This window comes from Ranitomeya variabilis, chromosome 7 (genome assembly GCF_051348905.1).
Source record: "Ranitomeya variabilis isolate aRanVar5 chromosome 7, aRanVar5.hap1, whole genome shotgun sequence".
NCBI classification, from domain to species: domain Eukaryota; kingdom Metazoa; phylum Chordata; class Amphibia; order Anura; family Dendrobatidae; genus Ranitomeya; species Ranitomeya variabilis.
The window spans coordinates 197648900-197666187 of NC_135238.1; the positions used below are offsets into that span (position 1 = coordinate 197648900).

Consider the following 17288-nt stretch of genomic DNA (forward strand, 5'->3'; position numbering starts at 1 on the left):
CCTGTCACACCCAAATAATAGTCAGTGCCACAAAATCATCTCCCCAACACATGTGATAAAATAAAGATGACGTGGCCGACTCCATTATCTCACTCTGCAGTCAGCAACAGACAGTGTAATACAAGTACAGCCGCTATAGGAGGCAAACGGTGCGAAATTTTTAACAAAACCCAATTGCAAAAATGTTTTTAAGCCCCAAATTTATGCATTTAAGTAAGAAAAATGTCCCTTTAAGGCTAGAGCTACATGGCCGGACAAGATTGCAATGTTGTTTTACTAAGTTACAAAAATTGCAACCTTTCTGATTTCTGCACAACCACATTTAAAATCATTAGTTGTGACGGGCAGCATTACATTTACAATCTTAAAATTGCAACGCCAAAAGTCGCCGTGGAGTGGAGCCATAGCTGGATAGGTGACTTCCCATCCCAAGGCTCTACAGTTTGGGAACATTAGGCAAGTAAAAAAAAATTACCTAGGTATGGGTTTTTAGGCTATGTTCACATGCTGCTTTTATCTGCAAACAAAACTTGCTTTCTTGGCAGTAAATAAGCTGCTTACAAAAAGCAGGTTTTGCTGCATTTTTTGCTACTTTTTTGTTGCATTTTTGATGCACTTTTTTGTTGCATTTTTGATGCACTTTTTTGATGTGTTTTTCTTCGTGCAGATTCCATGTGTCATTTATCCACAGTACATGTTTAATAAAGTTAGTTTTATTAATCAAAAACGCACGGTTGTGTTTTTTTGCAGCGTTTTTGCACTTCTCATTGCTTTCTCTGGCAAAAAACGTTGCAAGTACGCCGTAAGAATCGACATGCCGCAGTTTAAAAAAAAACGCAGCAGTTTTCCAATTCAATCAGGAAAAAAAGAAATCAATCATGCGCATGAGATTTCTGAAATCTCATAGCTTTTTACAGCTCTTAATTTGCATTAAAAAATGCACCAATGTAATAACTCAGTGTGTGAATATGACCTTAAATTGCCTAAATCATTTACCAGTTCCTTTTTATAATTTCTTCCTAAGGCTAAAATATGACAGGTACAGTATATATAAATAGTAGAGAAACAAATCACACATGTTAATGGATAGAAGTGTCACTTTCCTAAACTGGAAATAGAAATAAATTGTAAAAAAAAAAAAAAATTAAGAAGGGGCCAGACTGCCTAGATCCAACACTGCCGCATCCCCTTCTTGTATCTAATTGTTTAAATTAGAGATTTTTCATGTCTGGTGAATCGGGCTCTTGTAGCGCCAGATAAGAGGCAGAGAATGAGTCACTACACAAAAGAATGACGCGTTCCCGCTAATACCGGCTGCATCTCACAAGGTCTTGTGTGTGATATGAAATGTTTCTAGAAAGTGAAGATGAGAACGTTGCTGTCTGCTCACGTCTTCCTTTTCGCGTTGTGTCTTAGGCTGACCAGTTCTCCGGGTTTCACATCAGATCTGTGCTGTGTGTTCCTATATGGAACAGTAACCATCAGATAATCGGTAAGTGGTCTAGACGAGAGGAGGATCTGTAACCATTTACGTCATCAGGTCATTTATCTCCTTTATATATAAATGTCAAAGTAGGGGCTTATTAATCTTAGCACTCAATCGTCCTGGTAAAAAATGAGTCATTGTAATGAATTAAATGGAAATGTAACACAATCAGCCAGTAATTGCACATATTAGCTGATATTTTAAGATGGCAAGGTCAAGTACAGATACAGTATAGCCGAACTTATTGCTACTGTATATCGTGATTTTCTTATTTAGGATTCTATATAGAACTGCAACTTTATCTTAAAACGTTTCTGTATTATTTATTATGTTTATGAAATATATAGCAAATACGTATATATATATATATATATATATATATATATATATATATATATATATATTTATATCAGTTAACCAGCGTTCTACATTAATACCATAGCGTAGAGTTTAAATCCCGTGTTGTCCACATAGCACTTTAAAAAGGGATCTGTCGCCAGATTTCACAATGCAAACTGCATACATAATTAAATACATCACTTAGACCTGATGATACTGGTGTATATATTTTGAAAATGTGTTTCAGAAAGGCTGTTTAATCCATTTTTTTTAACGTTTTCCTGCCTGATATTGAAATGTCCATTTTATGACTTCAGCTATAACTGGACTCATTAAATGGCCTTCTTGATAAAATGATTAAAAAGCCATTCTTACATGGATTCTCAAAAGTAATCACATCAGCCTCATTGGAACTAAGAGGTCTATTTTAATAGTGTATGCAGTTTGTGTTTTAAAATCTGTTGACAGATTTTTTTTTTTTGTGTCTGGAGAGACAGGATTAATGCTCTGTACTAAAGAAATAGAGTGATTACCTCTGAAGTATAATGAAAAAATTGTCAAAATTTAAAAAGTACCTTTCACCAGTTTTGACATGTTAAATTGGCCACATTATAGAGTAGTGGCTGCAAAGCTGAATAAAATGTAGTTTTTATTTTTACTTTCTCCTCTTTATTGTGGAAATATTGGCGTATAAAGTTTAAATTCAAATTTTCACTTAGAACAATCATAGCACAGATTCGTCTCTAGAGGCATTGACTTTTTCCTCTGTAATATTGACCACTCATAAGCAGGTGGCATCATACAGGGGGAAAAAGAACATGCCACCAGATAATGTAAGTCTCGGCATGTAATGACGCATAGCACAGATCAGTGAGGAGAATAGTCCCGTGTGTCATTACATATCTCCCACAGACAAAGCCGAGTGTGACATTCTCCATTCTTTTTTTCCAACCTGTATGACACCTCCTGCTTATGATTGGTCAACATCATGCATGGGAAAAAGTAGCCACCCCCAGAAACTAATCTGACAGTGACCCCCTGGTCTTAGAGAAATTTGCAAAAAAACTTTGCAATCTAATATGTCCGCAACAGAGATGACAAGTTAAAGCATAAAAAACATAAACGCGACCTTTAACTCAACTCTGCAGCCACTAATCCATGATGTGGCAAGTTTAACTTGCTCAGACTGATGAAAGATCCTTCTTAAACTGATGACCACACAGTCTGTTGCCAACTTAATTATTTACAAGTTTCACTTTGCTATAGTACATCTAGTTTTTGACAGGTACAGTGCTTAACATAAATGAGTACACCCCCAACAGATTTGTCAGAAAACCTTGTTTCCTTTCAGAATCAACATTTTCTGTTGAAACCATACTACAAAATACTCCCCCAAATGTGGGCCATTGATTGCAAACAAGATTTGTTATCTTGCACACATAAAAAGTAATTTTCCTAACAAATTAATTCAAGACCGTGTTGCAAAGATGAGTACACCACAATGAAAGTCTTAGAAGCAAAGCTAAAGTTTTCAAAATTCTAATTAACATGAATTCAACCACAAGTCTAATTATTCATTAAACAGGAGACAGTTGACTATAAAAGGGTGTTACTTAACAAAGAGAACTCCTTGCCATGTCATGATGTCAGCAATGGCAGCACATGGAAGAGAAATGTCACAAGACCTGAGAAACAAAATAATTTTTTTACACAAAAAGGCTACCAAGAGTTCAGCAACACTTTACATATGAGTCAGAATTCTGTAGCAAAAATTATATAAAAATTTAACAAAGAGGGAACTACAACCATCTCACAGAGACATCCAGGCCAACCACAAAGTTGACACCTAAACAACAGTATCTTCTGATGAGAAGTGTTGAAGAAAATCGACATGCAAGTTCACTGCAGATACCTAAAGTAGAAAACCACACCAGGGCGAGTGCCTCCCATGAAACAATACAGAGTACACTGTAGAGGATTGGCATACATGGGTGTCGGCCATGAAGGAAGCCTCTGCTAAATCCCATACACAAAAGCCCACCTACAATTATCCCGGGCCCATGCTGGAAAACATGAAGACTACTAGGACTCCATACTCTGAAGTGAGGAAAATAACATAAATGTTTTCTGGAACTGATCACTTCAAAACTTTATGGTGTTGCAAAGGTGAGCAATAGAAAGAAAAATGCATGGTGCCTACAGTAAAACATGGTGGTGGCAGTATCCTTATGTGAGGCTCCATGCGTGCTGCTGGTGTCAGGGAGCTACATTGCATTCATGGTATCATGAATAAATAGATATACTGTTCTATATTGAAAGAGAAGATGCTACCATCACTCCTTGCCCTTTGTAGATGTGCACTTTTCCAACATGTTAATGATCCAAAACACATATCTAAGGCCACTGTTACAGTTCTGCAGAAGAATAGGGTGAAAGTGGTTTAGTGGCCAAGTGTCTCCTGATCTGAACTGAACACTTATGGGGAATTCTGAAGAGACAAGTTGTCATCACTCTCCATCCAGCATCCATACTCTAAAAGAGGTTGCTCTTGAAAAATGGAAAAAGATGTTACATTATGATGCCATCTTGTATTCCACGCCCTGAAAACTGGTGCTGTCCTTAAAAATCATTGAGGTCATACAAAATACTAGATGTAGTATTTTTTGATGAGGGGTGTATTCATTTTTTCAGCAACCAATTTGAAGATTTTGTAATGAATGTTATATTAGTAACCCTACTTTAATGTTCCGGATTCAAAAATTGTTCTATGACAGTCAGTCTGGTCAAAATTTTGGAAATTGTTCTTACGTTCAGTGAGATAATGAGTGTACTTATTTATGCTAAGCATAACAGGATGGTAGATTGGTGGCAGTCAAATTGCTTGGACCTTCACCAGCTGGTGGGAAAGGATGTCTGTGGTCCCTTTTTCTCCTCCTGAGGATAGCCATGGAGGAAATGCGTAGAATGATATTTCAGCATGCTTGCATATTCTGTAAGAGTCTTTCAGCGATGTGAAACCATCCAAGCATGCTCGCCCTGCTTATATATTCCTGTAGCCTCTGCTCTAATCATAGTATGAATATTAAAATAAGTTTTGATATACAATGTACTGACAAGTACAAACTCAAACAGCTGTTTCAAATAGAAGACCTTTAGGCTGGGGTCACACCACTGTATTTTCTCTTATCCAAGAGAATCGGGTCGATTATTCTAATCACACCTTGATCAGAGTTTCATCAGAGTGTGATCACAGTGTGATCCAGTTTCTTGGATGAGAGGAAGATGGAAAAAAAATCTCCATCTTCTCCATTCTGTCAGTCCGAGAAAATCAGGCCACATCTAGATGTCATCCGAGTGCAGTCCGATTTTTTCCACTGACTCATTGGCTTGCATGGCCGAGTGTGATCCAAATATCAGATGCAAATTATGCGTGCAACGTTTTTCCCTCAGATAGACTGTCCTAGGAAAAAATCGGGCATATGCAGAGTCCCATAGAATAACATTGGTCCGAGTATGATACAGTGTTTTCTCATATCGCACTCAGACCGAAAATATGGTAGTCCTAAACAGATCCTGTCTTCAGATTCATGTTGCCTGTTCTTTGAGGATGATTGCAGCCAGGTGTGTCTTATTCTGAAGTGCTATGACTTTTCAGACTGATCATAATTTGAAAGGCCGTTGAGGGACTATGTGTCTTGGCTGACTAGTCTGAGATGGGTCTCCAGCCGGCTTCTCTCTGTCCCAACCGTCAGACCTTTTCCTATGTCTACACATAGGGAGAATAAATAAGCGTGTGCACAGCCGTTTAAGGGAGGTGCCAGAGTAGGTTCCCACACGGTAAGATATATAGCAAAGAAACTCGGCACTCAACGTGATCAAGTGAGGTTTTAATGGCGTCCACAAGGTAGTAACAGAAACGTTTCGGTCCTGATAATGGACCTTCATCAGTCACTACAAAACAATAATAATGAAATAAAGCAAATAAACAAAGTATATACAAATAAAAAATGGTCAGACAGATCTAAATATATAATATGGAGCATGCTATCTAACAAGAAATTTAGACCAGAGGATACGTGAAGACAGCATTTGAATAATTCATAGTGGCGTAGAGAGTGAAAAAACGTACCCGTTATAGTATATGTAGAGATATGGGTGGACCCATGAGATCACTTATTGCTAGAGGTAATCTGTAAACAGGAGAAAAACAATTGGTGGCAGTGGAAGCAGATGATGTGGCGAGATGATATATTGTGGAAGCATACCAGGCTATAACTGAGACTGCTGCCCATTTAAGAGGACATATGGCCAATAAGACGGTTATTGAATCTGAAAATAGGGATAGAAAAATTCTTTGGCAAAGACAAAAAACGTATAGCGGGAGTATTATATAGTGAAGGCATAGCAGGCAAGCAGTTTCTGGCCGTGAAAGAGTTAATATGGGAATAACGTTTAATAAAACACACCAATACCAATGTTTTATTAAACTTTATTCCCATATTAACTCTTTCACGGCCAGAAACGGCTTGCCTGCCATGCCTTCACTATATAATACTCCCGCTATACGGTTTTTGTCTTTGCCAAAGAATTTTTCTATCCCTATTTTCAGATTCAATAACCGTCTTATTGGCCATATGTCCTCTTAAATGGGCAGCAGTCTCAGTTATAGCCTGGTATGCTTGCACAATATATCATCTCGCCACATCATCTGCTTCCACTGCCACCAATTGTTTTTCTCCTGTTTACAGATTACCTCTAGCAATAAGTGATCTCATGGGTCCACCCATATCTCTACATATACTATAACGGGTACGTTTTTTCACTCTCTACGCCACTATGAATTATTCAAATGCTGTCTTCACGTATCCTCTGGTCTAAATTTCTTGTTAGATAGCATGCTCCATATTATATATTTATATCTGTCTGTCCATTTTTTGTTTGCATATACTTTGTTTATTTGTTTTATTTCATCATTATTGTTTTGTAGTGACTGATGAAGGTCCATTATCAGGACCGAAACGTTTCTGTTACTACCTTGTGGACACCATTAAAACCTCACTTGATCACGTTAATTTGAGTGCCGAGTTTCTTTGCTATACACATAGGGAAAGACCTATCAGTCAAATAAATCAGGGCAAGGAGAAGCCGGCCGGAGATCCCCCTCGGACTAGTCATCTGAGACCGACAGTCCTCTTTTCAAAGTATGTTCAGAGTGGAAAACCATAGCACCCCAGAATAAAACATATCTGTCTGTAATCATGCTCGTAGTTCAGGCGTCATGAATCTGAAGGCAAGTTCCCTGTAACCTTGAAGTCTACCATTGTCCAACATACAGTTGCAGATAGTCTTATGTGACTGCGTAGCACCAGCAGTGCAAAACCTAAAAGCTACTGGATATGTTTGTTTGTAGGAATTTGACTTTAACAATTTATGTGTATTTTCAGGCGTAGCACAAGTATTGAACAGATTGGATGGAAAGCCATTTGATGATGCTGATCAAAGACTATTTGAGGTGAGAAAGAGCCTGGCGTAAGCAGCAATTTTTACAGTGTATGTGAGACCATGGAAACATTTGCACAGTTTTTGGCTGCAGTTGAAAGCCAAATGCATGAAAAGCTTTAAGAACAGTAATTATAAGATCGTTTCACTGTGTGGTAAAACACATGAAGTTAATGATCTACTGATATCCTCTCTGCTTGGCCTTAAAGTCTCCAGACTCCATCTAACTGCCAAAGGGTCAATGGTCAATGGCACAACAGAGATTGATAATACAGAGATTCGATTTTATACACAACAGTCTTCAGACTTTCAAATAACATTGAAGTTGTATATAAAAGTGAAATCCAATCAAACACTGTGGTTAATTCATAAATCTTTACGTATATATTGTGTCCCTATGTGTGTTCATAGCAGTATACTTTGCACCCCTACATGGGCACACACACAACTTATGCAATCCTTAAAGTGGTGTTTAATATGATTAATCCAAACGTATCAGGTTGATTGATGGCTGAGATTGCCCTCATTATCATTTCTGAGACTCGAGCCACCAGAAGATCCTCTTTTGCATCCATCCAAGGGTCAAGCTATGCAAATCTTGGAAAGTGACTCTGACTGCATAAAATGCCCTGTCGCTGTGTGTACTCTTGGTAAAGCTGAGTAGTTCAGTGCATTGTCCCACCTACTTTTCTTGCAATTATCTCTGCCTTATATCACCTTGATTGACAGTAGTTCTGATTTTACAGATACCAGAGAAGGGCCGAAATAGATGGAAAAAAGGTAGGTGGGAAGGTGCAATGAACTGTTTGCCCAAACCAAGGGTTCACCGAGTGCTTATGCATGGTCTGAACTGTCATTCTGTGCACATATACTCCCTTAAAGAATATGGATATTCTGTACTACAGGAAATATAATAGAAAATTTGGATTTTGGAATAAAAATGTTATATTTATACATAGTGTGATGCAGTGACCCCTGTTACAGCTAGGGGGCGCTGCATGTTCTCAGAATATGCACAGAGGCATATTGAGGCCATGGGAATGCATGGCAGTTGCGGGCATAACTATGATGGTGAGATAACATCCGGCATTATTGTAAATGGCCGGTATGTGTCGCGGAGGAGATTCTCTGCGCTGTAAGCTTGAAGTAATGTTGTTCCGGGACCTGTAGTTCCACAAGTGTTTGTAGCTTTAAAGGGAGGCTTACAGGGTTAGTCAGAGAGCTGGGCGGGACTGACTAAACACACACCTTCCACCTATGGGGGGTTACAGCTACATAATGTGACCAGGGTTTGGTCGCATGGTTCAGAGAGTATGTACCTTAATGGTCAGAGTGTGAGGTCCTGAATGGCCTGTGTGTTGGAATGTCCTGGAGTGGACTGGATTCCTGGAAGCACATGGTGTGGCCATGGACTGAAGGCCTGTGTGTTGGAAGTTCCTGGGACTGGTCTTCCTGAATAGCTCATGGAGAGGCCGTATGTGCAGAGTCTGTGACGGCACTGCGTTGGGGAAGCTACTGTTCCTACTGCAGGTCTGGACTGTCTGGAGTGTCCTGGTCACAAGGATGGTGATCCCAGTTAGGCAGCTTCCCTGGGAATCAGGACTGACAAGACTGTGTGTGGAGCAGGATCTTCTGTAAGGTAACTCCAGATAAAGGGGTTGCGGGCAGACAAGTTTCTGCCATTGCAACAGACTGTTAGTGGTTATTATGTTCCACTGATGTATATAATGAACTGTTCATGGTGCGGTTTATGAATCTAAATAAACTGGAATAGACTGTTTATGTGAGAAATCGTGCCTGAGTGCTTTAATCCTGTTGCCAAGCGAGTGTCCCCGAACACACTCAGGGAGCGCTATCTCACAATAGTTATACAGTACAAAGATAAAATGGGGCAGATGCTGCCTAAGTCTAAGCCTTGCTTGGTAAGGTGAATTTTCGAAGCCTCTAGTCGGGGTGGGCACACAGACCCCAATCCTCAATGCAGCAAAGGGGAAGGAATGTGAACAGAGATGACTTGGCAAACACAGCAAACTCAGGATTAGCAGGACGGATGAAGTCGAACCCAGTAGAGATGAATGCAAGCACAAGCACAAAAGCATAGATGGTGGAGCATACCAAGCATGGGACTATCCGAAGACACAGGTGAGTATCTTAATGGGCCTCAAATTGGCTCCGGGAAATTATGTCACAGCTCCACTTGCAAAAACTGATGTGGAGCAAACAGAGGGCAGCAGACCCAGGGGAAGGAAGTGGAGACCGGGACAGGTTTGTAACACTTAGTTTTACAAAGCATAAGCATAAATGAGGCAGTCAGAAGATGCACCACCCGTATCATAGTGACACATGCAGTTTGATGGACTGTTGCATCTCTGGCTCACGTAACACTTAAAGACTATTCATCCTATTCACTTTAAAAAGTTGAAAAAGTTTGCAAGTTTGTAAAAAAATTTTCAATATTTTGCGTTTTCACACCAGTATGGGCCAGCTCTGCCAAAATAGGCTGAGCCAGGCTGGGATGGGGGCAGGATAGGGTGCTCATCTAATTGAAGAAATATGGTGTACCTTACGCTACAAACTTACTCCATGGAGCACGGAGAAGCGCATTTTATACCCTGTCTAAGTTGTGGCTTCTTTTCTTGACACCTTTGCAAAGTGTCTAGGAAGAAGCCAACAACTGTTTTTTTGTGGTGCAAGTAATAAATATGTCTAAAATGTTTGGGCTACAATAGTAAATCTCCCAAAATATTTTCAGGATGTGAGTTCTAAATTGTCCTGTAATCTACTTATTATTCACTGTTTCGTTACCTCTTGTGTTGGTTTAGGCTTTTGTTATCTTCTGCGGACTTGGAATTAACAACACGATAATGTACGATCAAGTAAAGAAGTCATGGGCAAAGCAATCAGTGGCTCTAGATGTAAGTAGATGTTTTTAAGTTTGTATGTGAAAGTACTCTTCATTAGAGATGGGTGGATACCTGTATGTTTGGGTCAGGCGAGTTTGGCTGAACAGTTACAAAAAGTTCGGGTTCGAGTACCAGAACAGTACCCAGACCTGAACCCGGACCCCATTCACTTGAATTGGGGGGTCGAATATCCAGCGTTTGCTGCGCTGTCATGTGCAAACACCGCTTCTGATCGTCAGTGAAACCATCCCAGCCAGTCAGAGAGCCGCGGTTCCCATGCTGTCAAAAGACAGCGTGAGCGCTTAGCTGTGAGCGGAGGTATAAAGTTTAACTTCGGTCACCAGAGTCAGCTGATGGGACAACTGCTCCCATCATCCGACACCTGCTGCCACTAATAACAGCGAGAGCAGGCGCGGCAGATGGGAGTGTTCATCAGCCGCCCCTGCACTGTAAATAAATAATTTAAAATTAAACCCCGGCGTGGGTTCCCCTGTATTTCTGCTAACCAGCCAGGCAATACTCACAGCTGGGGGCTGCAACTCTCAGCTGTCAGCTTCAGCAAGGCTGGTTATCAAGAATAGAGGGGTCCCCACGCCGTATTTTTTAATTATTTAAATAAATAATTAAAGAAAACGGCGTGAGGTTCCCTCCATTTTTGACAACCAGCCATGCTAAAGCAGACAGCTGGGGGCTGGTATTCTCAGGCTGGTAAGGAGCCATGGAAAAGGCACATATATTAGATGCGCCAATTCTGGTGCTTTGCCCAGCTCTCCCCACTTGCCCTGTAGTGGTGGCAAGTTGGGTTCATATTTGTAGGGTTGATGTCACCTTTGTATTGTCAGGTGACATCAAGCCCATGGCTTAGTAATGGAGAGGCGTCTGTAAGACACCTATCCATTACTATTCCTACAGTTGCATTGTAAATAAAGACACAGCCAGAATAAAGTCCTTTATTAGAAATAAAGCAAAACACAGTTTTCCTTTTTTATTTAAAAATAACAGACACAGTTATACTCACCAAACACCTATTCCACCGAAGCCCTCGTTCTCCTGTAATAAACCAAGAATAAAAAACAACAATATCTCTCACCTCTCCGTCATTCTGTCCCACGCCGTAATCCATGTCTGGGGAAAAAAAACAGTTTTCAACCTGGATGGTGCCAAAATACCACCGCCAAGCTGAGAACACTGGTGACTGAACTGCTGCAAGCGAAGCCTCAGTGACTGGTGGTGACATCATCAAGGTTACCTCCGGTCACTGAGGCTCCGTTCCCAGCCTGGCTGAACTGGCGTGACCTCGGTGACATCCCTGCTAGTACTGTGGGAAAAACTCAGTGGTGCTGAGGTAATAAGATTGAAATTGACTTTTTGCAGTCAATGTTTTGCAGTTTCTTTGATGAAACCTTCATATGTTGAAATTACTCTACTTTTATGAAAAGCTGTGGGTAAAATGGAAGCCAATAAATAAATTGTAATGCTTTCGATCCATGAGTGTTGCATAATAACTTTTCATTATAGGATATTTACAACCTTACTATAAAAGGTAGAAATGCACATTTTAAAGAACAAAATCAGGAAAGATAAAACACGTTAACCTTACATAATTATTCAAGCACAAGAATAAGCCAGAAATATTTTCTCTGATGTTGATCACAAGATCCCACTTTATCTTCACTTATCCCTTTTGTGCTTTATTGATCATAAAAACACTTTTTTCTTGCAATGTCCATTATTATTGTAATGCTTTTGTTTTAGCCAATTCTAAATGGAATAGTGATTTAAAAATATAACTTGTATTAATAATAAAAGAGCAAACTTTAAATCCAGATATGGAGAGAAACGACCACAGTAAAAGTACTTTCTCCATTTAATGCAAATATTCTTCCATTCTGCTATAATTGCTAGATTTCTCTTCCTCAGTGGTTTTGAGACTACTTCATCAGACAGGGCTCAAAGACATAGATTTGCTTGCAATATACTGTATAACCAAGATTCCATGTTGTTTAGTACACAAATAAGTGTAGCAACATTCTATGGGCCTGCTTTCTGTCCTTAGTTGCTGTCATGAGATGTTAAAAAGTATTATAAATTTTGTTTCGCTGATTTAGGCCTCTTCAGGGGATGAAAGGTAATATAATGGTAAAGTTGTATGACTTTTATAACCTTCTATTTTCGGAAACACTTTCTCCCTTCAGTTAGATGGTTAATTTGTAGATCTTTTGCTATCACATTTTCTCATACGTCATTTTTGCACATTTTTGTGGAAGACTATATTATAAGACTTCTAAATTACTATCTGGACTTTTGCATACTTGAAGACCAAAGATCTAAATCAACAGGTCTTAATTTTTAGAACATGTTTGAAGAATTGCAGTTTTAAGTCACAGTATATGTTCATGGACTTAATGTAGATATGTCCCGATGTCATTGTGCCTTGCCATGAACTTATAGATACCATCTCAAAGAAAGAATTTTCAGTTACAATTTTCAATCAGTGCACATTCCCACAAATTTATGTGGGTGTTTCAAGAATGAGAGATTATTCTGCATTTTCAGATTGCCTAGCCTACATCAGCTCTTAATAGTAGGCAAGATTAGTAAATCTCCCAACGGTTGATGGAGAAAACGCTAATGAAATGACTGTCCAAATCACCAATCATTCTTTGTAGAGGGCCACATTTAAAGAGGTTGTCCAGGCTTGGGGCCCAACTCTGCAGCAACTCTTTGAGAATGCAAGCTAGTGAATCCTCACAGCATGCACAGTGCGCACTATCAGGATTCTTCATTGCTGGAAGTGGGCAGTCATGTGCTGCAAGTATGTGATTTGCATATGTCTAGAAACATTCTGACTACTTGAGCAAGGTCACACACGTCTAGTCGGCACGTGACCGCATGTATGTAAATCACATACTTGTGGTCACATGCTCACCCGGTCCCTTTACCGCTACCGGAGAATCCTGACAGTGTGCACACTGCATGCTATGAGGATTCACAAGTCTGTAGTTACATACAGTAACTGCAGACTTGAACCCCGAGCCTGGACAACCTCGTTAAGATTTCCTTAGCGTCTATAAAATAAAGTATGTCTACCTGCCTATTAGCCAGGAGTGATGGGTCAGTATGGACGTGTGCATATTAATGGTTTTTATTATGTATTGGCAAGTAAATTCATTAGCTAACATTTCACTATTGCATCCTACATTTTGGGCATACATGTTCAATCTTCGTATTTCCTAAGGGATTCCATCAGTCTGGAAGGCTAATAAAGGACGATGATTATTCTTTTAACACCCAACTGTCTCATATCACATTAAAGTTTATCTTTAGCCCTGGGCAACCACGAAAACGGCACAGTTTCTATTACGGAACTGAATTTATAGAACAGACACAGAAAAGAAGTAGTAATTATCTGAATTTTACAAAGTGACTTTTAACTTAATAGAATATGTTTTAAAAGGATGACAGGTGATCATTATAAAAATGTTCCTGTTGAAATAGAACCTGATTCCTTGACATAATCCTAATAGCCCTATTACAGGAGAAAAGAAAAGCCTCCTGTTATGTGTGTCTAAATGACCAATAGTGAGTTTCATGTACAGGGAACATTATACGAGAGGGTGCTATTCTTACTAATTAACTCACAGGAATTCACCTGTGAAGGTAAGGTGTCATTTTCTATATTATATTAATAATAAAGCCATATAACCCAACATAAAAAAAATCTACAAAGCAAAGCAAAGACAAGAGTAGCTTCTAGGAGAAGGGATCTAGCCAAGGTTGGTTCCATCACCTTTTCTATTGGGTGGTGCAGACTTGTGATGGATTTCAATTTCCATAGGCAATAAATAGTTTGGAAATAAAAAAAATTGAAGAATTCATGCATGGATCAAACAAGTGTCAGCATCTTCCCTTCTCGATGCCCCAAATGCCCTTACCCGTACTGAATATATAGTCACATAAATTACAAAATAACCATGATCTGAACTAGCTCCAGCCTTGTGTTTTCAATGTAAAAGGGGGCAACATTGATTTGTTGGGTTGACTATCTTGGGTAAAACTATAGGACCTCATCATTTATGGCTACAAGTGCTTCTGGCCCATATAAACTTTTTATATGGACTTACAAGGGTAACACAAGTGTTGAATATGCATAAAAAAACTCAAATGTATGGATTGTTACATAAAAGCATGTATTGTGTAATTTGGACAACCTCTTCTTAGATACTTTATATTCCCCCCATGTAATATAAAAGTACCCTATACTCACCTACTGTACTGTCACCATTCCAGGTATACTATCACCCTGTCTCCAGGGGCTTGCCTTACATTGTCATGCTATGTGAGCACTGCAGCCAATCAGCAGCTGCTATTGAGCTACTGAACTCTCACTTTCTTTAGACAACCCCTTCTTAAATACTATATTCCCCCATGTAAAATACCCTATACTCGCTTCCTGTATTGTGGCCATTGCAGCTATGTTGGTATGGGGTCTCCCAGGGCTTGCCTGACGTTATCATGCTATGTGAGTACTGCAGCCTATAAGTGGCTGCTATTGGGTTGCTGCACTCTCACTTGTTTTAGGTTCATCCGAGGGAAGTGAGAGTGCTATATAGCAGCCGCTGATTGGCCGCAGTGCTCAAGTGACATAACCATGCTACTGTAGGTAACCAATGAAAGACCCAGCGCCGACATCTCTGGAATAGTGACGTGTGAGGGGAGACTATAGGATACTTTTAGTTTACATGGGGAAATATAGTATTTGAGAAGGGTTGTCATTGTAGTGGTTATTTCCTTTTAAGCTATTGCAAAGTGTGCCAAGTAGTTGATTTATTTCTAAAACTTCTAACTTCTCTTTACACAGGTCCTTTCCTATCATGCAACTTGTTCGAAAGCTGAAGTTGATAAATTTAAGGTAAGGCATACATGTTTCCAATTGTTTTTCTGCTTCTACATGCTACAGCGAATAGTCGGAAGCATAGTGGTGCGAGCATACGGCTGGGGTCACATCACATTTGTGTCCTCATTTATGACTCTCGTCTGGGGCTTTTGTCTGGCTCTCCAAAAACCACTGATTTCAATGATGAAAATGGAATCCAAAATATCAAACTTTAGCCTCTGTACTGGTGGTGTCCATCTTTTTAGCTGGACAATGTAACATAATCTAGAACAGAGGTGTCAAACTGCATTCCTCGAGGGCCGCCAACAGGTCATGTTTTCAGGATTTCCTTGTATTGCACAGGTGATAATTTAATCACCTGCACAGAATGATTCCAGCACCTTGTGGAATGCTAAGGAAATCCTGAAAGCATAACCTGTTGGCGGCCCTCGAGGAATGCCGTTTGACACCTCTGATCTAGAACATTCAAACTGTTAGGCAGCTCAAACTTAACCACAGAGGCTTCAAAAGGGCCAAATTTATCATAGTGGCTCATGCTGGTTCATACATTTGGCCTATCTTGTCTAAGTTTACACCACCATATTGGATGCGGTTTTGTCTGTATATAAGACAGTTTTTTGGCTCAGATTTAGCTAAAATTGTGGAACATTTAGGTTAGTAAATCTGCCTTATTATTTCTTACAGAATACAAAATATTACACATGTACATCTTGTATCCCTGTAAAGTTTCTGTTCTGTTTCTTTTCTTTTTTATTTGCTCTTCTTTCTTGTTCTTTCCTTGAACTATTCATGAAAAAGCAGAGCAATTTTAACCTAAGATTGCATCTAGTTATCTCTATGCTTTCGGCTTATCTGCAGGCAATTCTTAATCTCTACTGCGCCGTCAGTAAACGGAGAACCGGGAATAAAATTATTCAGTTTTACTATGCATGACAGTTTAACTAGATTTATGAAAAATGCAGAAAAGGCTTCGCTAACAAGAGAAAAAGAAGAAAAGTTTTGTCAAAATGAAATATTATTGTACAATAGAGAGTTTAATTGATTCAGTATAAATGGACTGCATTTTGTGATAATATTATTAGTCATTGTACTCATAGTGACAATAGCAATAGTAATAATAATAATTATAATAAGATCAATAATAATTATTATTATAATACTTCCAGTAGTTATCATACTAACAACAATATTTATATTACTAATAATTATTATTGTTGGATTATTATTATTATTATTATTGGTAGTAGTACTTATAATAATAATATAAAAAATGTAGTAATAATAATACATGTAATAATTTTAATGGTGTTAAATTGTTATTATTAATATAATTTATAATAATAATAATAATAATAATATAACCGTAATAATAACAGTGGATGACATTTAATTTAAGTGGACTGAGATGTCCATACAGCCAACAGAGGTGATTTCTCCCATCTTCACGCCCTTCAGTAACTAGGCAAATTTGCCATCCAGAAGTCTGTACAGTACAATATGTTACCTTTACAGTCTCCTTCTGTCCAATTAATCCATAAACATGAAACAGCCTTCATGGATCACATTTGGCACATAAGACGCCATCTGGATAACAGCTATTAGAAATAAAGAAAGGCAAGATTAATTATATATGATATGCATGTGCAATATCATATGATCTCCATAGACAGATATTGGGATAAGTGAGGGTCCTGGTAAAGAGCTTAATGAATTGGCGCTGTCATTTGAATGCTATCTTTTCCACAAGTCAGTTTCTGAAAATTTGGAATTAACGTGTCTATTGTACTGTAAATGCTAATATTGCAAAATATTCCAGTATGCCTGAAAAAATGTTTCAAAGTGGAGGTGTTAAGCAGCAACAAAAGCTGATCCAAAAAGTGGTTGACTTTGAAAACTCACTAATGCTCATGTGCCTGGCAAGTACAGATTTCCTGTCTTCTGCGGCATCACTCACTGCAGGATTTCAAAGGACTTGTGGAAGTGACATCAGCACAAGAACTTTGCTCAGGGAGCTTTATGAAATGGGTTTCCATGGTTGAGCAGTGTCACATACCCCTAAGATCACCAATTGGATACCAAGCTTGGGCTCTGGAGTATCGTCAATGTTCTCAGGATCGAAGAAGAGTCACGTTTAACTATCTGACGGCCAGTTGCTTGAAGAACG

The 17288-nt window shown here is 39.0% G+C and overlaps 1 protein-coding gene across 1 annotated transcript in view; it reads left to right on the forward strand.

Annotated features, from left to right (window-relative positions):
• Nucleotides 1-17288, forward strand: part of PDE11A (phosphodiesterase 11A) — a 614587-nt gene that overhangs the window by 381627 nt on the left and 215672 nt on the right. The window contains exons 7-10 of the mRNA XM_077272627.1: nt 1417-1492; nt 7270-7337; nt 10147-10239; nt 15089-15139. Of these exons, the coding sequence (XP_077128742.1) occupies nt 1417-1492; nt 7270-7337; nt 10147-10239; nt 15089-15139 (288 nt within the window). The remainder of the gene's footprint in view (nt 1-1416; nt 1493-7269; nt 7338-10146; nt 10240-15088; nt 15140-17288) is intronic.